The sequence below is a fragment of the Myodes glareolus genome, chromosome 18, assembly GCF_982192425.1.
Source record: "Myodes glareolus chromosome 18, mMyoGla1.1, whole genome shotgun sequence".
Classification (NCBI taxonomy): Eukaryota; Metazoa; Chordata; class Mammalia; order Rodentia; family Cricetidae; genus Myodes; species Myodes glareolus.
Window position 1 is genome coordinate 50386407 of NC_142043.1, and position 27138 is coordinate 50413544.

General features: G+C 38.0%; 1 protein-coding gene across 3 annotated transcripts in view; it reads left to right on the forward strand.

Moving 5' to 3' along the window:
* Ctnna3 (catenin alpha 3) overlaps positions 1-27138 on the forward strand; it is a 1405098-nt gene that overhangs the window by 853194 nt on the left and 524766 nt on the right. For all 3 annotated transcript variants that reach the window (XM_048451587.3, XM_087898188.1, XM_087898189.1), the window contains one exon: positions 23499-23591. In XM_048451587.3, the coding sequence (XP_048307544.3) occupies positions 23499-23591 (93 nt within the window). The remainder of the gene's footprint in view (positions 1-23498; positions 23592-27138) is intronic.

Sequence of the window (27138 nt, forward strand, 5' to 3'; positions counted from 1 at the left end):
GAGATTTTCCATGTCTCCACTACATGTAAAATCTCAGACTAACTGGAAGTCTGCATGGGGAAGGCTTTGATCGACTGTAATATGTATGTGTTTGGAAACAAGTTCATGGGACCCGGGCCTGGGCACCTAACTCAGTACTTGTTTCGTATTCACATAGCCTTGGATCCAATCCCCAGCACTGCATAAATTGGTTCTGGTCGCCCATGACTGTGATTTCAGAATTTAGAGAAAGAAGTAGGAGGATCAGAAGTTCAAACGTCATCCTCTATTACAAAGTTAGTTCAGGGCAGATTGGACCACTTGAAACCATGACTCAAAAAATAAAAAGCGAAAATAAGAACAACATAAAAAAAGAGAAAATGTTTCTATGTAACACATTATCATGTTTAGTGAATATATATGATGAAAGTTTAAAAGTAATATTGAAAATTATGTATATGAAGTAAAAAAAATACCTTGGTAGAGTCATTAGTGCCATCTTTACTTTCATAAAGCTGACTTTAAGATAACAACTTGTAAATAGAAAATTAATAGTGTTACTTAGACATTTTGAAAATATAGGTAATTATAAGATTTAGTTTATAAAATAAAATATATTTTAAGATGTATGGTCTGTTTCCATTAATGGGGTATATTTACATGAATGATTTAGGGTTAAAATGATATCTTGAATGTTAACCATTTTCATGAAGCTTAAGGAAAACATAGACAACAGTAGATAAACACCTTCCTCTTTGTACACTAATATGTATTCTGCTATTTCTCTATTGTTAAAATTCATTTTGTTTGTATAATCCTTCATAGACTTTCATTTTACTTGCCTACAGTGTGAGGGAAAGGGATGGACATGTTGGATCTCATGAAAAATAACTGCTGTTATTTGATCACACATCTTGAAATTGAAAAATTATTTCTTTCTAAAACTATCCTAACCACTCACTGTAACCTATTTAACTAGATAAGCAGTTATAACTAATTGCTTTTGGAGTGTTTTAAGTATTATACTGCAACATTTGCGACTTCATTCTTCCCAAACAGTGATTTCTAGTACACATATCATCTAGTATTCAATTTATTAAATGTAGTTATGGAAGGTAGCCATAGCTCACTGACTCTATTAAAGCCCCTGGAAGTGGATTAGTCACCAACATAGAGTATAGACACATGGATTCTTTGAGGTTTAAAGAGAAAAGAATTCATATGTGTATGTGTTATGCTTCACATATTACAGAGACGATGATGGAACAAAAGCAGAACGACAGCAAATTTGTGAGGCAGAATCTGATTCTGAAAATGGCAGAGTTGAGAGAGGGGAAACAAATTGTAGAAGGAATGGGGAATGAGAAATGAACGATAATTCAGAGACCCAAACTCAATAATCAATAACTCAGCAGTGGTTAGCTAGAGTTCAGAAAGTACCATCTGTGATTAAAGGATTCATTTATGATGGATTCATTTATATTTGATGATACGGAGACAAAAGAGTTTAGTTTAAGAAGAGAGGGAGTGTTGGGGTGGGAATTGAGGGGAGAGGAATAGGTGGGGGAGTTGGAAGCGCAGGAACTGGCATCAGGATACTTACTGAACTAGAAAGAGTAATGGGTTGTAAAGTCCATTCTTAGAGGAGGAGGAGAAACAGATCCATTAAAAATTAATAGACTGAGGAGAGTGTGCTGGGAGAGGGACCAAGAATTACTCTCGAGTAGCTAGTTACCCTTTGAGATGGCTGAAAAGCCCATTTAAAAGCAAGCCATTCATTTGCAGGAAAGATTTTTGGTTCTTAAGAAGATAATTCAACATGTGAGATGTGATGAACAAAGACAGTTATTCTGATGGGCTGGGAAGCTCTAGAGTGGCATTTCATGGACACGAGCTTTTTCTTGGAAGCGTGAAAAGTGGCAAGGTTGAGAGTCTTGTCTTGTCCTGAACTGGTGGAGGTAATAATGAGCAAGAAGCACCCAGCGGCTGTGCTCCTGGAAGAATAGGAAGCATTGTGCTGGACAAATAAACATTATTAGCCTTCAAGGAACACAGCCATGGCTGCCCATTAATGTTCCTTAACCGACAGGAGATAAAGGTACAAGTGTGATTTCCAAAGCCTGACAGCCACCTTAGGAGCACTCTACAATCCCCACGGGCTGGAGGTGATGCAGGACTTGACTCCAGCTGTGACAGAATGAACTGGATTTGGGTTTGGCGTTCTCCTGTTCTGGCTAATAAACATTCAGGCCACATTGTTCTCTCCTTTCTCTCCCAGGGGAAGAGGGTTCATTAAAGATACCTCCTCAGAGGCTAGAAAGACCAACCTCTGCCTCTGTAGTCAGAAAAAGAAACAACCTCTCCCTGGACATTGAGTACAAAAACACTACGTAGAGTGAGCCAGAACACTGTAGGGTTTCTGTCTTCAGGAGACCAACCTGTCAAAGCACCAGGTGTGCTGCGTGCAAGCCAACTTCCTGAAATCGGGTCAGAAACTGGATTAGAGGAAACAAATTGCCCTCCAACCCTCTTGGCACTCATTCAAGGCCTTGAAGCAAAACTGGAAGACTCAGCCTGATGTCCTTCAGCCATGTGGCACAAGGTGGCTCTCCTTCATGCATGGGCTCTCTCCAGATAGGCAACTCTACTTGCTTAAGTTTGAGTCAGAGGTTGCATTACTTGAGACAATAACAACATGTGAAAAGAAGGGAAATACTGTGTCACATGTAGAAATGAAAAGGCATACGTCTGGCTTCCAGCTCATGGGATGTTATTTTTATTTGATTGCTTATGATTTGTAAAATAATTTATGAAAAATTTATTTTCAGTTGATTATGAACATTATGCTTCTAGGGTTCATCAAAACTGTAGGGTTTCCTAATAATATCATTCTGATAAGGTCATATTGCTCATAGGAAGTAGAGAAACTGTCTTTCTGTATGTTTGCTTTCTCCCATCCAACTAAAAATAATCTTTAAACTCCGAATGAATCATTCTCTTACTCTGTTGTCTATTAGGTTAGTGTGTTAGCCAATTTTCATCAAGTTTTACTCTATCATTCAAATTTTGCATTATATGTTTGGGGTATTTACCACTGAACCTTATATGTTTGGGGTATTTACCACTGAAGCTTAGGAACTTTTTTAAAGCGTGGGAACTTTTGCTTACCAATATTGTTTTCTTTAAATGTCTAAGTCTACCTTACTATTTTGCTTTGCTTTTTTGGGGCTTTTGTTGAGATAGGGTCTCACTCTCTAGCTTAGCTGGCCTGGGACTGACTGGTAATTTAGGCTGGCCTCATACTTGTGACAATTCTCCTGCTTCACCCTCTCCTGATTACGAGGATTGTGACATGGACCATCATACCTGGCTTCTCTTTGTAAGACTTGATATATAGTATTTGTAGATTTTTGTCCTTTTGTTAACTGCAAGCCTCTGTCAACATGTAACATGGAAATATTTATAAAGAACACAGTGAAAAAGCTGGGCTTAGTGACACACACCCGTAACCTTAGAAATAAGGAAGCTGAGACATGGGAATCCTGAACTTGAGCCGAGTCTCAGACCTACAGTGACTCCCTGTCACAGCATTACAAGATAAGTAAATGAATACATAAGAAGAAAGTGAAGACTAATTGTTCATAATTTTGACTTCAAACCATCAAGTCAACAGAAGCTATAAGAGAATCAGTCTATGACTTTTTAAGTCAGAACTTGAAGAAAGGATTGATTAGATTCAGTCTTATAACATTTCATAGTTTTAACCACATTTAGTGAATTGATATATTGGTTTCATCTGGTTATGATAGGTGAATACAATAGCCTTCTGATTGCTTCTCCTTCCTCATTCTAGAGCTCTTGAGAGGTACTGGCATCATCATGAAGCATGGTCAAGATCCTATGGCAAGTGTCTTATCACACCCTTAAAGATAGCATTACTCACACTGTGGGTACAGCATTCCAGTGAGCTATCATGATACAAAAGGCTGAGAATCAAACATTTAATAAATGCTCAAGCTACAAGACGTGTCATTTTCTCCTATGTAACAAAGACACTGTACTTTGGGGGGTTATGCGAACTTTTTGTCGTATAGCTGTGCATGGTATATTTACCTGTGTGTGCAGAAGCCAGGGGAGGATGTCAGCTATTCTAGTTTGTCACTCTCCACCTCGTTCTTTTGAACCAGGGTCGCTCACTAAATTTGGAGATAAAGTGGTGGGAAAAAGGCTGAGTGATTCTCTTGTCTCTGCCCTACCCACTGACAGTGCTGAGATTACTGACAAATGCATAGCTATGCTAGGCTTTTTACATGGGTTCTGGGAATCCAAACACAGTTCCTTGTTCTTATGAAGGAAGGACTCCTGTATCCCAAGACAGGTCCCCTGGGCGGACATCAACTTTTTCATCTGTCCTGAAATTCAGAAGATATGCAAGGAGCCTGTACAGTCTTTGTGTCAGCCACACTCCCATTGCACACACACACACACACACACACACACACACTTGTATTCATAAACATACTCTCACATACCTGATTTTTCAGTCTGTCTTACATAATATGGGCATCTTTTCCTAGATAGAGGGTCTCTATCAAGTATTGTACATCTAGTGAATTTTATGGCTTATGTGCCCATTACCAAAATCTATAGATAAGACCCCAAAGGTTTCATAGATAATTGTTTGAATAGCCTCCCAATTAAAAGCTTCCATTCAACTGATTACCAACTGTCATTCTTCATAGAGACCTGTTCTTTCATGAAAGTAAGAAATGCACCTGATCCTGAATTTCCCGATTCATTAGAGTATGAGATCTTGGCTGCCTCAGTCATTTCAAGGAAATTTGCACACTTACAGCTCAATTAGCTGTAATATTTGACATCTGTTTCCACAACTGTGTCTGAGTAGAACATGTATAAAACATGTTGGCTCAGAATTAAGTTCACCGGAATACCTAATTTTTTATTGCATCCTCTCTGTATTAAGATCAGTTTTCTCTGTGTATGTCACATGAAACATTAGTCGCGATCATAAAATTATGAAATTTGACATCAATTTCTGTGATAATGAAGGCTAATTATTGTATTTTTGACATCTGCCCTTTAGATGCTGACCCTATAAATAAGATTTTACTGGGTTTGCCTGCTTCATATTTATGCTTGACCTTAGCAACAACAAGCTATGATACTGGTTTGGGAACAACATTTCATCTTGTCTTTAATTCAGGACTTAGATTCTGTCATCTCTTTGGTTATCAAATGGGTTTTATTTAGTACTGTTTATTATATTTAATTTACTCGGCAAACAGCACATGCTTTTATCTTTAGTGATTCTGAGAGAAATAATAGCTTAATTTAGAGGGAGATGATGAAGACCAGTGTAGATGATTTTAACACTGTAATTTACACCTGTAGTATGAAGAACATTCAATTGTTGGTACCTGGCTGCTTAGCCCCGAAATAATCACACAGAAACTATGTTATTTAAAACACCGCTTGGCCAATTACTTAAGTATATTGCTAACTGGCTCTTACATCTAGAATTAACCCATCTCCATTGTTTCATATTTTATCATGAGGCCCATGGCCTACCGCAAGGTTCTGACCAGCATCTGTCTTGGAAGGCTCCATGGCATCTCTCTGACTCTGCCCTTCTTGCTCCCAGAGTTCAGTTTAGTTTTCCCTGCCTAACTAAGTTCTGCTCTGCTGTATGTCCAAAGCAGTTTCTTTATTCATTAATGATAATCACAGCATATAGAGGGAAATTCCACATCATACACCCACAACACTGTGGGGTGTGTGCATTCCTATGCATTCAGATGTGTTTCTGAAATAAAAGAAGTGGAAAGTGTTTGGTAAAATGAGACTCTTAACCAGCATTCATTTCACACCTCTATGTGAGCTGTGGTTGAACTTATGCTTCCCACAGTTCTTTAAAAGCAATTGTCTTGGTCAATGTTCTATTGCTGTGAAGAGACACCATGACCGAGAAACTCTAATAAATAAAGAAAGCATTTAATTGGGGGTTTTCTTACAATTTCAGAGGTTTTTCCATTATCATCATGTCAGGGAGGCAGGGAGCATGGCAGTGTGTAGACAGACATGGTGCTGGAGAATTAGCTAAAAGTTCTGATTCCTTATTTGTAGGCAGAGAAAGAGAGACTTGGCCTAGCATGGAATGCTGCAGTCTTCTAACCCCCGGTGACATATTTCCTCCAACAGGGCCACACCTTCTAGCCCTTCTAATCCTTTCAAATAATGCCACTCCTCAGTGACTAAGCATTCATATATATGAGCCCGTGGGGGCCATTTCTATTCAAACTGCAGCACATCATTCTCTGGTCCCAAGAACTTGTAGCCGCATCATATTGCAAAAATGCATTCAGTCCAACTTTAAAAGTCCCCAGAGGTTATCACATTCTGGACACCCTTGAAGAAGTCCAAAGTTTCAAGTCTTTTCTAACACTAATGACAATCTCTTAACTTGATTCCCCTGTTAATAAAATCAAAATAAAAAAGCAGAACACAGACTTCCAATGTACAATAGCACAGAACATACATTACTCTTCCAAAAGGGAGAAGGGTCTGCATAGGAAGGAAATCCTCGACCAAAGCAAGGCTGAAAACCGGCATGGCAAACTCCAAATTCTGTGCCTTCGTAATTGTTCTCAAAGCCCTGTTCAGATCTCCAATCCCTTTTAGCTTAATTGACTCCCACTTTCTTCTCTCTCTTGGGCTGGTTCCATGCTTGGTCTGCAGCTTTCCTTGGCAGGTGTCACATGACCCTGGCAGTTCCAAAGTCTTGGGTTCTCTGATACGATTGTATTGTATGCTTTACCTTCCCAGGTTCACACATTGCTCTCTCTGGGCTTTCCTGCAGAGACCCCCTGACACCCCTGGCCTCAGCAGCTTCCCCTAGATACAGAACAAAATTCCATAACCGCTTTTTGTATTCTTGACCCTAAAGTCAGAACCCATGGCTGAAGTGCCTGTTATGCTGATTGATGGGGCTGTAACTTGGCCTTCTCATTCAGTTACATTTGTATCAGGTTCCCAACCCTACATAGAAGTATCCTGTATCTTTTTCTTTAATTACCTTTCATAAGTGGAAAGCTTGGCTGAGTGGGGTCTTAGCACCAGGTTTCTCTTTTAACTTTTTATCTCCCCAGGCACAGGACTTAGCTCTATTACTCTTCCTCGTAGTCCTTTTCACCCCACACTGGACATTTTATATTTCTCCTTGACCCACCTACTCCTTTTTTATTATAGGTCTGCATAACATCATTGCTGTTGCTCATATGACCAAGTCAGCACTAGGTTGTCTTAAAACCCCCTTGGTCAACACCATTAATCCAATACTCTTCAATCTGGTCTCAGGTCAATTTTTAGGGCAAGAGCAGAAAACAGTCACCTTCTTTGCTAAAATTTCAGATTGGTCTCTAGGATATAATATTCTTCTGCTGTGAAACTTCTTGAACTGGGTTCCCACAGATCAGATTACCCTCTGCACTGTCTTCCATACTCCTACTAGGATGATACATTAAACCCAATTCAAAATCTCCAACTACTCTTCTAGTCCAAAATCCCAAAGTCTTCCACATTCCCCCAAGAAACAGCTTGGTCAGGCCTGTCACGAAAATACCCCAGTCCCTGGTACCAACTTCTGTCTTAGTAACTCTTCAATTGCTGTGAAGAGACACCGCGACCAAGGTAACTTTTATAAAAGAAAATATTTAATTGTGGCCTTGCTTACAGTTTCAGAGGCTAGTCCATTATCATCATGGTAGAGAGCTTGGTGATACACAGGCAAAAATAGTGCAGAAGATGTAGCTTAGATTTCTTTATCCTGATCGATCGTCAGAGAGAGAAAGACTGAGCCTCTCAAAAGTTTTGATATCTCAAGAGTGTGGCTGCTACACCTAGTCCTGCTAATCCTTTCTGATAGGGAAGTTCAGCCAATCACGTTCTGTTCATGGGGCGTGTTATCCTAAGGCAAAAGTTTACCTATAAACCTGGCGGGTGCAATCCCCCCCCCCCCCCCCGCCTTTTGCTCTGGCCTCGATCCAGCATTCTGGTGTAACTTTTCCTTCTGTTTTATTAAAGCAGTATCTTTTATAAAATAGTCTGGTGGACCTTTAATCACCGATCGTACTGCGTCTTTACCTTTCAAATAGTGCTACTCCATGGTGACTAAATATTCAAATATATGAACCTATGGGGACTATTTTTATTCAGACCATCGCTGAAATAATGCTATTATATGTATATATTGTATATGTAGATGCATATATATTCCGAAATATAATCCCCCAGTCTGTTAAATATTACTTGTATGTATGTTTTCAGGGTTGTGACAACAATTTTTTAGAAAAATATTATAAATTTGAAAGATAATAAAAAAGGGTTTCGGGGGGGATTTAGAGGGAGACAAGGGAAGGGAAATACTATATAATTTTAAAAATGTAACAATGTAACAGCCAACAATGCTTGAGATGTGTGTATGTATGTATGTGTCTACTGTATGTTCATGTGTGTGTGTTTTCATCTCATTGGTGTATTCTGTGAAAACACACACTGACACATGATTTTGAGGCCTGTTTCAAAGCAACACTTTTAACATGAATAATAAAAACCCAGAGACAGAAATTGGGATTCAACCTGAAAACCAGAAAAGCAGAGCAGCCAAGTCACTTAGAGAAGTTTTACCTAACTAAGGCTGGGCTACTGTAAGCTAAATAGTCTAAGCTTCTCTCTTCTCCCATTTTATATTCCCTGTAGTGCTAGGATTAAAGTTGTGTGATTCCCTACTACTGGGATTAAAGGAGTGAGCCATCACTACCTGAAGTTTTTTTGTTTTTTTTTTTCTGTTTTTTTGTTTTTTTTTTTTTTGCATTGATCTTGTATAGCCTGGGGTAGCCTTGAACTCACAAAGATCCATCTGCCTCTGTCTCCCAAATCCCAAATCTCAAAAATCCATTACCTAACCTCTAGTGGCTTTAGCTTTGCCTCTGGTCTTCAGACAAGGTTTATTTATTAAAATATAAATATATTATAACTACTATACCATTACAAACACTGACATATATCCACTTGGACTCATGAATATTTGTATATATTTAATGACTCATTTGGAGGTACATAAAGTTTAAATGCAAATTTGAATATAGAATGGATACATAAGAACAGATAGAAATATAAAATCAAATTATAAGTCGCCAATCATGAGAATCATTATCATGCATCAACTATCAACAAATAACATAAACACACATATATGTGCACAAAACACCATGCACAATAAACCTTTATCTCTCTAAACAATTTAATTCATTATTAATATTGCTTTTGGGCAATCTGATTTTTACATTCTATATTGAATAAAGAGAGGGTAAAATGAATATCTGTTTCTTTGGTTATTTTTATAATGTAGTATGCTAAGTCATAATTTTAGATTGAACAGCACATGAGGCAATTGAATCAATTTTCCACTTAGCAGTAGTTTTTTCTGCCTAATCAGTACATATCGGTGTTTTTTGGAAGCATGTTTCAAGTGGCTGTGAATCCCAGGCTTGCAGTAAGCATCATAAGTAATAGAATCTTCTTGAGTACCATTGAAGTTTCACATGTGCATGTGAAAAGCTTTTATTCTCTCCAAAATGAAAATACCTGCATTGTTCATGTTTTGATTGCTAATTTATACTCATTATTTAAATAAGTTTGAATTTTAAACATGTAAAAACATTTAAGAAGAAAGATGGAATAATTTTGATTCCCAGTATTCAGAGGTGACGGCTAACATTTTTTGAACATCATTGTAGAGATTACTTTATCACACACAAACCCACTATCTCAAAAAAAAAATCATTTTTCCTGCTTTACTTACCAATCATGTATTCAGGTCAGCATATATGTAATTATTTCACCAAATACTTTAAAAAATAAATTGGAAACCCAATTCACAATTAAAAGTTGGAAAAAAAACAAGAAATATATATATGAAAAGGTGCTTCTATTTAGAGAAATATTAATCCCATTTTCTTTTCCATCTGTCTCTTATAGTTGATATTTAATATTATTACATTGTGAATAGCTGCCTAGAAATAATTTTATTTAAATACAATCACAGTTGTGTTTACACACACGCACACACACGTGCGCGCGCGCACACACACACACACACACACATATTCTCTGTGTTTTATTTTCTTAAAAATACATGCAAAGCAGATAGAATTATGTATGCTTTCAGCACCAGCACTTAGCAGGTGGAAATAGCAGGACTGTGAATAAGAGGCCAACCTGGACCACACAGTGAGACTCCGCCAGAAATACAAAAGCAACACTTTATGCGGTGTCATTTTACATTAGGGGTGAGTTCTGGTACTCTGTGGGGGAGCAGGGTAAAATAATTACCAATACTCCAGTATATATCTAAGAAGACAGGTATTTATATGTAATCACCGTAAGAAAGTATAAATGTTAAGGTGGTGGCAAGACTACATATCTGTAGTCGATCCCTCCCTCTAGTGTAAACCTGAGCTAAACACGACCCACTCTGGCTCAGAAACGTACAAACCAGATCAAGGAATGCTTTTAAATTAATTTGAAGTTGAAATTGTTTATAGGAGCAGGATTTTTTCTTCTGTATTTGTAAAAATGTCCAGTTAATTGCCAACGAATGTATAGATTCATCTTTACTTTGACAAATGAATTTCCCTGTGGCCATGCTTTTCACACAAGCAAGTTTTTCTGAAAGACAGGATAGGCTGTGTTACATCATGGATCCTCTTTGCATGGGAAATTCTCACAGATGAGCCGAATTCCTCTCTCAAATATGAGTCTTTTATTTTCACTTGTTTCTTCATTCTTAGGCGGTCTTAGAAAAAAAATCCATAAAATGTTGCTCATCTGATGCACAAAATGTGTCATTATTTTCTTGTTCCACTTGTATACGTTGCTTAAATGATAATTAAACTTCTTACCACACACTTACAGGATGCATATCGTGTTGCCACGTATTTCTGTAAATATTTTATGTTTTTATTTTGTGTTTTCCTTAGGGATTGCTGGACCCGTGTAGACATAGTGATAATTTTTGACATACGTAAAATATTTGCGTTACTTTTGAACCCTAACATTTAAAATGTTTTCAGAGTCCGTGACACTCTAGCTTTCTTATCTGCACTGAGCTCCTCTCCCTGAAGTGGATAGTCAGTGTAGTCAGTATTGATATTTCTCCCAGTGCTTTGAAAAGCAGCAAATTTCTGCAGTTTAATGGATGGCGTGTTGTGTTTTTCTCCAGCACTCATCTCTGTTTTCTCTTTCATATTCCTTCCATAGACATAATCAGTGTATGCTTATTAGATATGTTTAATATATACTAAAATTAGCCCAAGTTCAATATAGATATTTTAGCTTAATAAATAAATTTAGTACAAGTTAGAGTTTATGTTCTAGTATTGAGCCTTCCTACCCACAAATCTGATCTTTCTCACGTTCATTCAACCCTTCCTTTCCATAGTTAAATTAAAGGCATATGAGCACAGACACACATATCCATATTTTTTGAGTCCCTAATAGATTTATATTACCACGACATTTACAGTACTGGTTGTCACTATCAAAGTGAATTTCTATTAAAACATGACTTTTGATTCCAGCAGAGATAAAGCATTTCTTCTCCCCATGTTCTTTTTGTATAATGCGATGCTGCTAAGCCATTGGAAGTAAGAACCGACTTTCAGATAATCTCGCATACTTTAGGAAGAACCTTTAACTCCCTGGGAATAAAATTTATTGTTCCATCTTTCTGTAACATATTCATGGCTATCATATATTTTTAGATTCATTTAAAGTGGTTAAATCCCTGTTTGAAACACAGGTCAACTTCAGTAATAATGGGGCACTTATCTTAAGGTTTACAATGTTGACCCTTTGTTTTTCATAATTATATATGCACGTGGGGAGGGAGGACATGGTGCAGTGGAGTGCTGATTTCTTCAGGGATGAAGAGACATCAGGCACTGTGGGGCTGGGGTCCCCAGGAGCTGAGAGCTTTCCTGGGACATAGGTGCAGGGAACTGAGCTTGGGGCCTCGGTATGTGCTCTTAACAATTCCTTCTTATACAAGTAATGATAGTGTTAATATTTGCTGCGACGGTGTGTGTACGTGTGTGAGTGTATGTTAGATTAGGCTTTCCTAAATGGCGTGTTCTGGCTTTGAGTTCATGTCCTACTTCTCTGGCCTGAAATGCTGGGATGCGGGTCTCTTCCTACACGTTTGGCTTCACCTTGACTATTGGCCCTCATACTCAGCATAAGTTTGTTCAGTTCGGTCTAGTTTTAGTAATTGTAGGCGTGACATTTGCCAAATGCTTTTCCAAAACTGAACTATAGGAAAGTTTTAGAGTTTTGTGTCCTGATCATTGGATTAATTGTCTTTTTCAGTTTTAATAATTATGTCAGGTCCCTAATATTTAATTCATCAATTTTTGTGCATTAATATCAAAATGCCATGTATATCTGCTCGCCTGTATAATTTTTATATAATCTTGTTATCAGTTGCACATGAAGGAGAGAGAAAGGGCTGAAATGAAGGAGGACCTAGAAATAAAGTCAGTTATTCATCCTGTAGATGAATAACCAAAGATAGACAAGGAGGTGATTACATTAGCAAGTTGCTAGGTGATTATGGAATTCAGCATTCATACAATTTGGGAGGCATCTTGGAAAACAATGTCCAAAAGAATTCAAAGTTCCTTTGTGTGCTGACTAGTTTTATGTCAACTTGACACAAGCTATAATCAGCTGAGAAACTGGGATCTCAATTGAGAAGTAGCCGCTGTAAGTAAGGATTGGTATAGGGGAAGCCAGCCTATTGTGTATGGTCCAGTGCTGGGCTCTTAGCCCTATGTTCTATAAGAAAGCAGGCTGGGCAAGCCATGGAGATCAAGTCAGAGAGCAGCACTCCTCCATAACCTCTACATCAGCTCCTGCCTCTAGGTTCTTGCCTTGCTTGAGTTCTCGTTCTGACTTCCTCTGATGATGCACAGTAATATGGACGTGTTAGCCAAATAATCCCTTTCCTCCCCAGCTGCTTCAGAGTGTTTTCTCATAACTTGCCTCCATGAGATCCTTGGCAATTCATCTCTTTGACATTTTTTTTTTGCTGTTATCTTCCCTTTGTGCTTTCAATCTACACTTTTAGAGACTGAGGCCTTTTCACATCCCTTCCGAAAGAGCAGACTTCCTGAGATTCTCTTCCTCGGCCAGCATGATGGTGCAGCAGGCAAAGACACAAAGCCTGCGCACCTGAGTTTATACCCCTGAATCCACTCAGAGGAAGGAAAAAAATGATCCCCACAATTTTTCCTATGTCTTCCACGGGCATGCCTTGAGACATGTGTGCCCCTCTCCAGGGACAAATTAGGTCAATAAATAAGTACATTGTAAAAAAATAAAAAAGGGCCATTCCACTGTTACTGACTTATTTTTATTTCACTGGCATTTCCTAGCCTGCTTCATAGTTACATAATCAATATTTATTACTTGGTAAAATGATTAACTGAACCTTGCCAATTATGTTGATAGCAAAAAATCTATAGGTTAAACATTATACAAAACTCAATCTGTTTTCTCTTTTCTTTTAATTACTGCCAGGGGCAGCATAACAGCACTAAACCAGCAGGGGAATTGAAGGACTGACCTCTTTAGCAAGAAGTGACTTAGGCCTGTAATGGGAGATGAGAGATCCCCTTCTGCACCCACAGACCCCGCTATGGGCGTCTGAGCTCAGGTTTATTTGCAGTAATGCATGCACTCTCTTCTGAAGGACACTGACGTTCCTGCGGACAGTGCTCACTACGTCTCTTGCATCTGACACACTCACCAGCATTTGGCCACCAGATTGGACCCCTTGAAGAGCTCTTTTATTTGATTAAATATAAATAAATTGAGAGCTAGATCGGGCGCTGTTCATTAGTTCTCAATTTGATGGCTTAAGAGAAAGCAACATTTGAGAGAACCCACTTCCCAAGTCTTGTTAAATAGGAAGGCCAGACTGCAAGAAAGATCTGTAGTGTCTCCGTGACTTCCAGCTGTCTGGGCATTGTAGACCATCGCAGGGAAGTTCCAAGGAAAATGTTGTTCTTGGTTCTCTCTTGCCCTGAATTTCTTGAGTTATCTCTTCCTTCCAGGCCTCATTTCTCTCTGTCTCTCTGTTTCTTTATCTGAGAAGATGTCGTACTCATAAGCATAACTGCTTCATATTTCCATCTATGTACTCATTCATAGAAAAGCTGTGTATTGTTTGGATGCCAAATGTCAGGTAGCAGACAGTGGAGACAATGATCAACTGGGAGAGACCCTGTCCCTTGGAAAACAGCGACACTTGTTACTCATCAGATAGACACGTTGCCAGGTGTGTTCAAAGTCAGCATAATCTATGTAGCCAGTTCCAGGCTACCCAGGCTACCCAGAGAAATGCAGTGAGACGCTATCTAATCACACACACACACACACACACACACACACACACACACACACACCCCAAAAACAAAAACCCAAACAAACAAGCAAACAAACAATTCAAAGAACAAAACAAAAATACAAAACAACATTAAAACATAAGCAAACGAAAAAGATGACACCCAATGAAGGTAACTTTAAAATCCAAGAATTCTACTCCAAAGGAAAGTTCTACCTTAGGAGACTTAGGAGATGGGATGTACCCAAAAAACAAACCAAACTTGCCAAGACAACGCTTGTGAGCGGAGATCTGATAGGCGATAATTTGTAGATCGAGTGATTCAAGGGGGGCAGGGAAGCAAGGAAAAACCATCATCAACTTGAAAGTAAAACAGACACAAATGCCCTGTGCAGAAGGACATACCAGTGTCTAAAATGGGCTTCACTGGCTAAACTGGGGTTTAGAAAGCTACACATGAATTTCGATCTGAACTATGCACAGTCTCTAATTTTACAAATCTTGTCATTAAAAAAAAAAATAGAAAACACCTTACATCAAACGAGAGGGATGACTTATTGGTGAGAAACATTGTCTTCTCTTCCAGGGGACACAGGTACAATTCCCAGCATTCACATGGCAGCTGGCAACTGTCTGTAACCCCAGTTCCAAGGAATGCCATGCCTTCTTTTGACCTCTGTGGTTACTGAAGGCATTCGATGAACACATGCATGCAGGCAAAATATTCATACACATTATAGAAAAATAAATCTCAAAAACTTTAAATGTACAAATAATCAAAAACATTATACAAAATTAATCAAGTTGTAAAATCTGGTTAATTTAAATTAACACCAAAATTAACCAGATTTTACAACCTGATTAATTTTGTGTAATAAGAAGCCCTTAGAAAAGTAGGAGAAATTGACATTAAGTTTTACTCTTTCAGGATCAAATACATTTTATGTGCTGGTCCACCATTAAAAACAAATAAATAAAAATCAATGACAGAATTAGAACTAGAAAAAAAATAGCTTTATATCCTCTTTCATAATTCACGTTCATTACCTGAATTTGGTCCTTCCTCGTTTATTTAAATCTAGTCTTCCTTGTTCTATTTTCTTAATACTATATTGTAGCCATATGAACATTTATCATACACAAGCTTAGAGGAAAGAAGATGTGGAACAGGAATGAGGAGATGATATTGGGGAGATCATTTTAAAATATTGGTATCAACTGCAATGCATTTTTTCTCTTTCTCTCTCTATATGTGTATATAATATTTTTATTTTGGACAAAATAAATTAATGGACATTTATATATTAGAAAAGCAGAGTTGCTCATAAAAAGAGTAAAGTTTGATGTAAAGAATGTGTGTGTGTGTGTGTCTTCTAGGTGTCCTACTTCTGTTTACTTGGGGTCACAAGGTCCTGGGACTACCTTACCCTTTGCCTCTGCATTGGTCATTTGAGCCAAATACCCTAAGAAGTAATAACATGACTCCCTGTGTGGCTAACCCAATGGGTACTTCTAAAGTATGATAAATTACCTCTAAGTTTGATGCACAATAACATTCCTTGCAGTCATCTCTCCCAGTGTTCATGATGTCATTTTTTGTTTACTCAGACTCTTCCACCACAGTTTGAAGAAATGGTACTTACTTTTAATGTTCACATTATGAACAATCAGGGCCTTGTGGAATCATGAAGCGGTAGAAGAAGCCATAACTTCCAGGGAATAAATTAAGCCAGATCCACAACACTGAAGAGTAGAATTATTAAACGTATAGATTGGATACAGTGATTTATAGACAAAATGATTTAAATCTCGGTGACTAGACTAAAATTGCTTTTTCTTATTTACACGAGCCAAGTAACACTTCTTTTAGGATTATTTTCTTGACAGAAGATTAGAGAAAAAGGTTATTTTTCTTCGCTCACTCTCCATCTGATGGGTAGCTAGGTGAGGCTAGAAAGAATAATATATGCATGTCAGGCGGAGGTTTTTATTCTAACTGTGGGGGTATGAGAAGATCTATACCCCAGGTCCTGGAGTATTGATATGATTTTGAAACAAGATGTGAGGAATGGTTCTCAAACATAATGAACAGCTTTCATGTTAAGGTGGAAAATGTTCTATACTCAATGAATAAAATGTTCTGATAAGCACCGAGGGGACACTGAAGCAAACATTTATAAACACATTGATTCCTATGAGCAGGAACAGACATATATGCTATTTTAAAATTTGTGCCTAAGACCAGGATCTGTGCAAGACCTAAGTCAGAAATTTGGTCGGACGGCCCCTGATACACACATGATTATGGCTCTTCACCACGGTAAAACACCATGAAGGAGTGCACTGTTGGTGTACAGCTTTTCTAGGTCAGCACTGAGAATCGGGGTCCTCTGTTTTTATAGGAGAAAATTATTTTGTTCACTTGGGTGGGAAAATAAGGACCTTACTGGAAGACAGAGGTGGTTCCCATAAGTAAAATCAAAATGAAAAGTTGAGAAAAGGCAGAAACCAGAACTGCTCTAGTAGGAAGTCATGCCTTGCCTGGTCTAGGAAGAAGGCATGATTAGGAGACTGACTTGACAGTCACAACCAGACAGCACCACTGACTTGGAGAAAGCGACAATCTTTCTATCAAGGTGCCCCAAGGTGTCACCACAAGGAAGTAGGGACTCCAAGTGGATGACTGGAAATTTCTCTTACACTGATTTTGTTGTTTCTTGAACATTTTTTTCTATCGTACTATTATAGACTTTCAGCCCATTTTACTAATCTTCAGGAAGAAGTATGTGTTCAAACAAATGACAATCAACCAAGGCCCAGCTTATGTATATTACGATACTGCTGTCAGTGGCTTGCACATGTACATATATGTATCTCTCTCTCTGTCTCTCTGTCTCTCTCTCTCTCTTTTTCTCTCTCTCTCTGTGTGTGTGTGTGTTTGTGTGTGTTATTTTGTGGAGTTAGTATATCACAACCACTGGGAAGTTGATTTTAAAACTCTAGTGCCAGATCCTTTAGATCTCTCAGTTAAAGTATTGAGATGCCTTTGCAGAAAGAAACTCCACCTTTTAACAGCTCCTCACTGGCTGTTTTATTATTTCCATTTCCATTATCACAGAAACTGAGGATTGCTGCCACTATATTACCACATTTTTTTTCTATGAGTCCAACATTATATTACTTATGATACTTGGCATTCATTGTGAGACGTTTTCATTTCCTTATACAAAAAATGCTATAATTTCATAATTTGGGGCCGTGCTGCTAGGGGAATAGGCTTCCCTCTTCAACAACACTAAATTTTCTGGACCCAGAAGTGTTTACATGGGAGTCAAATGACCATCTGCCTGAGCGAGATATGCATGAAAATGAAACAGTGACCCCTCCCCCACTGAGAGCTAGTATCTCTGGTGCTGTCTGAGATGCTATAGTCAGCCAAGGGGGCATAGATACACAATGGATGTGCCACAGTGAGGAACTAGCCAGATATCCAAATGAAGTTCATGCTCTTGAAAAAGAATACAAGAGGCAAATCCCTGTACAGAAACTTCTTGGTAGGAGAATGAATGGTGGATGACGGATGACACACAGCTCCCCAGGTGGTGCACTTTTTCTAGGGTCCCTTCAGTTTCAGCTGGCTAAGATGGCTAAGAGGATGGCCATAGCAAGAATTCAGATGAAACTTGATATTGGAATGTTAAGTCGTGGCATGCTGTGCCATTCAGTACTCTAAAGATAAACACTCTCTGTCATATCACAGCATAGTGATTATCAAATACAAAGTCAATCTGTAGAACAGTAGACTTATTTAAGGGTCACGGAGAATGTTTATGACTTCCAGATATCTTTCTGTGGCTATTTCTGTTTCTAGACACAAGTGGGACAGTCATATGGTTCTCAGTGGTCAGCTTCCTGACCTTCTTGTCAGAAAGGGCAGAACTGGCCTATGTATGGGCTTCTGGAAGGAAAGGTTCCCCAGCAGGAATTTCTCATGACAGACCGCTGGTTAAGTAATGAAGCATGCCTCATTTACTGTCAATTACTAGGACAGATACAATATCCAGCTAAAAGTAAACATGATAAGACTGTACCAGTTGGTGCATAGAACTTGAAGTAGGAGCTAGGGTGATCGTTGAGACAAGGAATCGACTGGTGAGGCTTTGATGTCAGCCCTGATGTGTTTGTAGAATACATGTTCTATCATATGGTGTTGTAGGATCAGAGAAACCTTTAGAACTTCAGATGTGAATTACATCTTGGATATCAGAGGGTCTGCTGAGATGTGGAGAGACCAGAGAGAGAGAGGGATATAGATAGAATACTTCAGTCAGCTCTCTGTGACATGTCAACTTATCTCTGCCTGAAGATGTTTTAGAAAATTATTGGATGGAATTTTGGTAATTATTCTAATATAATTAATCTCTTTTTGGTGTAAAGGAGTATTTTGTCATAGCCGTTTCTCTTTAATGGATACATGAGCTTACCCAATATCTCATTTGGTTGTTTATTCTAGGTTTTCCTTAGACCGGGAAAGGCTATCACATAGGAGCCACTAAACGTCAGTTCTGTTATTTCAGTGCAGAAATGTCCACCCGTGAATAACACACATGCACACCTGACTCAAAGTCTGCAACCTTTGGTCTGAGTGAGCTGTCTGCCTGCTCCTCTTTCCTGTGTGCACAGTAGAGGACAGCAGTGTGCTAATAGGTTACAGTGGTGCTAACTAAAGCCAGCCAACCTGTCGCTGTGGAGGCCGAGCGATGACTTTTGCTTCCTTTCAACTTACTTTAAGGCATCCTTCTGGCTTTAAGTAGGGTTTACACCCAATTCTACCACATCACTAAGTGAGTTCCGTCTATCTCAGAGGCTTTTTTTTTTTAAATCGTTCTTGGATTAGAGATTTCATTAAATTTCATTGAGCACCTAAGGCTTAAATTTACAGCATTGCTGAGAACTTGAAAGTTCTTTTGTTGCTCCCATTAGCTGGGAGACAAAATGATGGGAATTCATACATGCTTAGAGATACTAGATATTATAATAGGATTGGATATTAGACCTTCGCCATACAGTGTCTTGCTTAATTGCCCCGGCACCCTAGTGAGTTAGATACTATCATGTTTTTATAGGTAACAAAATAGAATCAGGGGACTTAATATCTTTCCAAAATTCAGAAGGAGTCTCTGTAGTCCACAGTTTTCCTTAGCAAAGAGAAATTTTCTATTGGAATGTGCTACATAATGAAACTTTCCTGTGATTTGTGAAACATAGTCAAAGTTAGATAAACAGGGATGTCAGATGTCAAAATACCTCAGATTACTTTTACGAGATATTTTATGTGCATGCTGTTTTCTCTGACAAGCAGGGAGTCACATTTACACTGCGCTTGTTTTCCTGAATAGGCACACAGATCTAATTATTATTAGAAGAAATTTGGCTTTCATTCACACACTGATGTGAGTTTTGGAAAACATTTTCTGAGTCATTCAAATTCAAATTGTAAAAAGATTTTAGTTTTACCACTCAACCTTTCTTCTTTGTCTCAGAATATTGCCACAAATTAACCATGTTTGACAAGCTTATGCCAAAACCTAATAGCTCTATAATTGAAACAGTTGTGATTTCCTCAAAGTTGAGTTGACATAGGACAGTTGTGATGAAATGTTCATATATAACTCCCATCTATCTTCCTGTTAATCTGTCTGCCTACCTATCTATCTGACTGTCTATGTATCTATCTATCTTCCATGAACAAATGAGGGTAAAATGATCTCACGACCATCATCTTACTAGGCATAAATCCAACTCCCACTTGTTTTGTATGTTCATTGTATAGTCTTGTAAAAGTTAACTCTACTAATATAAACATAAAATGTTTTGGGATAATGATCCTTGTTGTGCATCCATGTTTGTATAATAGCATAAAGGCCAGCAAATCCCTTTCTCTCTTTTTTTCTTTTGGTTGTTTTGAGACCGGGTTTCTCTGTAGTCTTAGAGCCTATCCTGGAACTAGCTATTGTAGACCAGAGTGGCCTCTAACTTAGAGATCTGCCTCCCGAGCGCTGGGATTAACGGTGTGTGCCACCACTGCCCGGCAAAAAGCCAGCAAATTTCAAAACAAGGATATCTATTGATGTAGAATATTGTTTTAATTAGGCAAAGATATGTTACAATTATTTCTACTACAGAATATTATTTTAATTGTGTAAAGGTGTGTGACTTTTGTTTATACTTCATTTGCTTAATATATAGGCATGTGTGCTTAATTATGAAAAGATGTGTTGCATTTGCTTGACGTTGCCTGCCAAAGGAACCTGATAAAGCACAGACTGGCTAGGGAGAGAGTAGGATACGAGGGGCTTCCAGTCAGAGAGAACAAGTAGGAGGAGAACCCTAGGTTCAAGAAGAAGGAGACACCCATGGCAAGAAGACAGGCAGCCACTGCCAGCTAGCTGACATAGAGAAGAGGTCAAAGTAAGATACACAGAAGTTAGAAAGATAAAAAGCCCTGAGGCAAAAGGTAGATAAAGAGAAACAGGTTAATTTAAGTTAAAAGAGCTAGCCAGAACTGTGCTTAGGCTAGGCCGAGCTTTCAAAACTAATAATCTGTCTCTGTGTCATGATTTGGGAGCTTATTGGTGTCCCCAAAGAAAAAGCCTAGTACCATCGACTTTCAAAATGGATAAGAAGGGAAAGATGATACATTTTTATTTTAAAGTAAACAAGCGATACAGAGAAGAAATGAAAAAGTCATGTGCAGCTGCATCCATATATTGTGTGCCTGTGCCCCACCCCCACCAACTCCATGTGTTAATGGAAGGCTAACAGGGTGCTAAAGGAGAGAGGTCCACAGTGAAGGAGGGCTCACAGAGAAGATCTGCAAGGCTATATCTGCTAAACCTGTGGCCCCAGAGTTTGCACTTTATTTTATTTTATTTATTTATTTTTGGTTTTTCGAGACAGGGTTTCTCTGTAGCTTTGGAGCCTGTTTTGGAACTAGCTCTGTAGACCAGGCTGGCATCGAACTCAGAGATCCACCTGCCTCTGCCCAGCTGAGTACATACTTTAAAAGGCCCCTGTAAATAAGGGAGAAGAGGTGCCACAGGCAAAAAGAGGAAAAGCAGATGCTTGTAATCATGAGGGTGCTCTGTACACGATAAGGTGCCCAAAAGACCGAACTCAGAATGAAGATACTGGAGATGCTGACGGAGTCGGCATCAGTGATAGCCATGTACTTCTGGGGACTGTAGACTTTGACATACTGTGCTATCAAGTTTTATTTGATAAAATAAAAGCAAGAAGAAGCGACATGTAGGAGGATGGGCTAAGTGGTAGGAAACTTGCCTAGCAATCACAGGACCCAGCCTATGGCCCTCAACACCAGGAAAAAAATAAAGAAGAAGGAAGGAAGAGATTGTCTGCATAGGATCAATTTTCTGTGAACTGAAGCTTCAATTAGTTAGCATCCTTCTAATTTAACTAGAAAATTCTGCAATAGTACACATTTTTAACTTCAGTCAGTATTCAAGTTTGCAAAAGTTTTACTATCAAGGAGTGAGGTTTGGGAGATTAGGGGCACAGAAACCATTGCCCTTTTCAAATAATTCACGAGCGCACTAATTATGTGTCAGATATGAAAGCTGAGGTATTGTGACCTTCAAGCCAACAAAAGGCCTTTCCAAGTAAGCCATTTTCATGTACATTAATAAATTGAACAATGCTTCTCCATAGCTAAATAATAGATGTCTGCTATTCTGTCATATGTAAGAGCAAAGCAGAAGTTGTTTTCCCATTCACATATTAAACATGGTGTCAGAAAAAGCAAGACATATATCCACCGAAATTTCAATTCATGGTCTTAAAATAGTGGCCCAAAGAAACTTGCTATTTATTTGCTAGTCCTACAACCCCTGAATCTGAATTCACTTTGTATTTTCGCACATGAGGTGCAAGGTGTTTCCCCTGTATTGATAGAGACAGTGAAATATTTTTTGTAAATCAAAAAATTACTCTATCCCCCAGGGACATGGTTTAGAGTAAAGGCATCTACCGTGACATCTGAAGATCTGAGACCTGCCCCCACATCCTCACAATGGAAGGAGAAAAACAAATTCCCATTAAGTTGTCCCCTGATTTCCACATGTACACATGGTTCTTGCTCTGCTGCATGCATGTGCACCCCCACAACACCACTGAAGTTTTTTTTAAAAAAATTAAAATAATTGCATTTCTTTAGAAACGCCCATGGTGCTAGTAAGAAGAATTTTAGATAAACTGGTGTTCAAAGGAAGGAAAACTAATTCCACACCCTTTCTCAAATCTATGTCGTGAGATAAGAAACCTGTAAATACCAGGCTTTGGTAATGGCAATTGTGGTAATTATTTAAAAAGAATGCCCATTTCAGTAAAAGGTAGTGTAAGCTTCAAAAGCGGTGGTTAAAATAGATTTGGGTGTCACTAATACTTGAATTAAATTGGCTGCCAGAATGTCAGATAATGTTCATTAAGTTACAGTAGAAAAGCAAGAACAGGAAATAATATTTAATTATCTTGTGTTAGTCCAGCCTGGGATCCCAGCATATTTGATGTTGAATAAAACATGAATAAGATACAGCAATGCTTAATGCAACTTCAGTGTGCATAATAGACCTCTGGGAAATAATAAAACAATTACAATCTTAAAATAAACCACAATCAAAGGAGCTTCCAAGAACCTATTAGCATGCGATCCATGGATAAACCTTACCCAGCCCCCTAAGAATGTCTTATTATGGGTTAGATGTTGATAACTATGGGAGGCTACTGATTCATTCACCAGCATTTCCTCTTTATGTTGATTCCCTGAGGCTCCCTTTGGTTTTTTAGTTAATGATTTCTCTCAATGATTTTATGAAGGGGATATCAGTGATATTTATAAAAATGTTGCTTGACACTGCACTTGCGGTAAATGCATACATGCCCTTCTTGTCCACAAACACAAACATTTCTGTGTTTCCTCAGTGGCCTGAGCTAATCGGCGTTGTTTTGTATTGTATTGAAGGTGGCAAACCTTGCTTGTTCCATGTCAACAAATGAAGATGGGATTAAAATCGTCAGAATCGCTGCAAATCACCTGGAAACCCTGTGTCCACAGGTAAGGTAACTAAGTCAGTGTGTCCTATATGGTTATGCTTGATTCTTCATACCTAACAGATATGTTAGGATGTTTGTTATAAACAAGGCATAGTGGATTCTCAGATCAAGGCCTATTCTAACCAAGGAAGTAGTTCCCCTAGCTGTTTGGGATGGTCCTGTGAGATTTGCTGAGTTACACGTCTTCCAGCTGTCTGAAGCTGGCTAAGAACCATTGCAAGTGGGCACATTGAATCTGGGTAATTAACCTCAAGACCCGACTCATGCCGCTAAATCTCTATAACCTCTACTTAAGAAACAGGCTCATTTTGGAGATTTCTGAGGGGAAAAAATAGCTCTGTACCACAAATCCTCAAATATTATAAGATGAAAGGATATTTTTAGTGAAAGGCATCTGTTTTACAGATGAGAAAATTTGTTAATAGAAAAATTAAATTTTATAGAGATGATTATTGTAAATCAGTAGTTCTTCTGTCAGTAAAAACAGGATGGTGATAAAACTTTAATAGAAGCCACAGACAACCCTTATGCAAGGTTTTACTAATACAAACCATGGCATGTGTTTATTTTGGTAAGGGTTTTTGTTTTAGAATTTTAGATGACAGTTCATGGTGGTAACGGGGATAATCTTAACACTCTCATACCCGAGGATCGGAAGTGTGAGGCCACCAACCTGGGCTAGAAAGACAGTGTCCGAATGCAGCTGAACCCATACCAACCCAACCAAGCAACCAAAGAAGATGTGACTCATCAAAACTATTTTCTTGGTAACTGTTCAGTAGTTTCTTAAGATCCAATGAACAGCATAATTTTAGGGAATTATTTTAGATCACTGGTTTCTTTGAAGTCATGAATTAGAATACATATTAGGGCACATATTAAATATTAAACACACTAAAAAAAAGCAGAAAAGGTGTGCATATAGACTTATGTAGAGTTACAGATGGTGTAAGGAAAACTTGTTAAATGCTTGATTGACCTTACTGGCAATGTCATTGCCAATACTACTGAGGGAAGAACCAAGGTGTGTGTTTCTTTAGAATTAAGACTTGACTAGCTGGTCTGAAGCAGTGATCTTCCAACTGATAAGAAATCTTCTATGGAGCTTGTGGGGAACAGGGTATTGCAGCAAGATCTCTAATGCTGTTGAGCTCCTGGTGAACCTACTCTTACATGTGAAACGGACTGAATTAATCTTATGAAGGGTTTATGAAGGTATCCACAGGTGAAGTGAGTTCGTGAGTTGGCTAGTTCCGTAAAGTCCACAAGACATGCATTACCAGCAGGTCTCTCCAGCTGCTGGCTCTTAGAGTTTTCCTCCTGCTTCTTCTCCAGTGTTACCCGAGTCACTGGGAGAGCATGTCCCAGTTAGAATCAAGCACAGTCACCTATCCTCCTCAATTTGACAAATTCTGAGTCTCTATATTAGCCACCATACACTGCATTAAGAAACTTCTCTGGTGATAGGTGAAGGTTCTAAGGATTTGTGGTAATAAAGGTATATATTTAGAGGCTTGACTTGGATACTATATCACTTCTTTGCTGATGTTTTAAATTAGAGTATATCTATTGCACATAGTATTGTATCTCATAGGGATATTTTCATGTGTTTATTGTTCTTTGACCCCATTGCCCCAAGGATTTCTATGCTTTCCTTTATTTCCTTTCCAAGTCCTATTGGTCTCCTTAATTTCCCTAGAGAGTTTCACATTACTTTCCTGTATAATATGCATACATGATTTTATATCTCAGCAGAGAATTTATAGTCCCCAAAGAAAAATAAAGCATAATGTTTGTCCTTCTGAATCTGACTTAAATCTCTTATTGTGATATTATCAAGTTGCATTCATTTTATGCTAACAATATAGTTTCTTTCTTCTTTATTGCTCAGTAAAATTCTATTGTGTATTTGTATACACACATATGTTACACACATTTACATATACATGTGGGTATATGTAAATAAAATATTTGTTTTCGTTTTCTCCCCTTTCACAAAATTTTTAGGAACAATTCACAAATGTCATAAAAGTCATGTGATAATTTTTAAATAAAATGTTATAATACTTGAGATTTATTTTGTAGTATGTTCTCTCACGCAGCATATTTTATATATGTAATATACACATATATAATATGTATGTTTATATATACACATTCCTTTAATCACATTTTATATCCTTTGTTGATTCTTTGAATTTATATTACTTCGTTTTTAATTTTATGATTAAAAAACAATCTTTTGCATGCTCATGGCCTGCAAAAATTTATTTGGCCAATCAACCCTTTCCTTAAACAGTAAACTTACATATTTGAATCTCTGTAGGTCTCTCTACTCTGTAACTTAGAAAGTATCTAACGTTTAAGATACCCAAATGGATAATACATCCCTCCATGCCTCCCTCAACTATTTTTTCTTAATTTTTCCCTTGGTTAGTTCATGATATAGTCACTTGTTTGCTTCAGTAAGATATTTGTGTACATGTAGAAGGATTTATTTTTTCAGCAAATATTCATTGAATAATTAGTATGTGCAAAACCCTGCATATGTTTGGAAAGAAAATGTCTAATAATTTATCCTCTACACTCAAAGGAAAAGCAGCATCTAAGGCTATTCAATAAATATTTATTCAACATATAAGGGAAAGGAAGGTTTCTAGCAAAAGACAAAGACATTACAGGATTATATAGATTAAAACGCCTTTTGTTCTTAAGTTGTGAAAGTTTGCTTAATGTATGCATCTTACTGGTTGATAAGATAAAGATGCTTTTAGTTTTGGTTATATCGGATTAATATAAATAGAGTAGATATATTTCTTACTGATGAAACATTGAGACATTGGCTAATTAGCAGCAATCACACACTCTTTGTCTCATCCATGCCATTGGTTCATTAGTAATTTGAGTAAAAATATGGAATTATCTGTGAGGCAGGGTCATACTGTGTAGGGCTGATAGGACTCGTGTTTGCTTTGTAAACATTCTGGACCTAAAGTTGTAGTGATCCTCCTACTTCTGCCTCCCAAAGGATGGACATTACAGATATGTGGCACCGTGCCCAGCCTTTATTAGTTCACTTGTAAGAGGATAAAGAACGTGTATTAACTGAAGCTAGTCTTTTCCAAAACCTTTATATTCTAGAATATGAATTCAAATTAATTATGAAATCTATAATAAGTATAAATATTAAACCACAGGCATCTGATACTGCAAACCTAGTGGAACAGGGAAGGACTGGAATAGACAGGTGTCAGGACAGTCCAGGGATGGAGTTGTACGAGAATTCTGAGTGCTTATGAGAAAACTACAAGACAACAAGAGTCTTGTGACCTCAGTTTCTTTAAAACACAGAACTGTTCTTGAAACATATTTTCATGCTCTTCCCAGGTGTTTTGGATAGGCGTAAGTTAACTTCAACTGTTAGTAATATTATGCCTCTATGAAAAGACATGTATTTGCCAAATGTGGCTTCTCCTTGTGGTTGAACACCTTACGCATGTGATTATAGTCTCAGCATATAAATTGTCTGATGCTCTGAATAAAGTTGG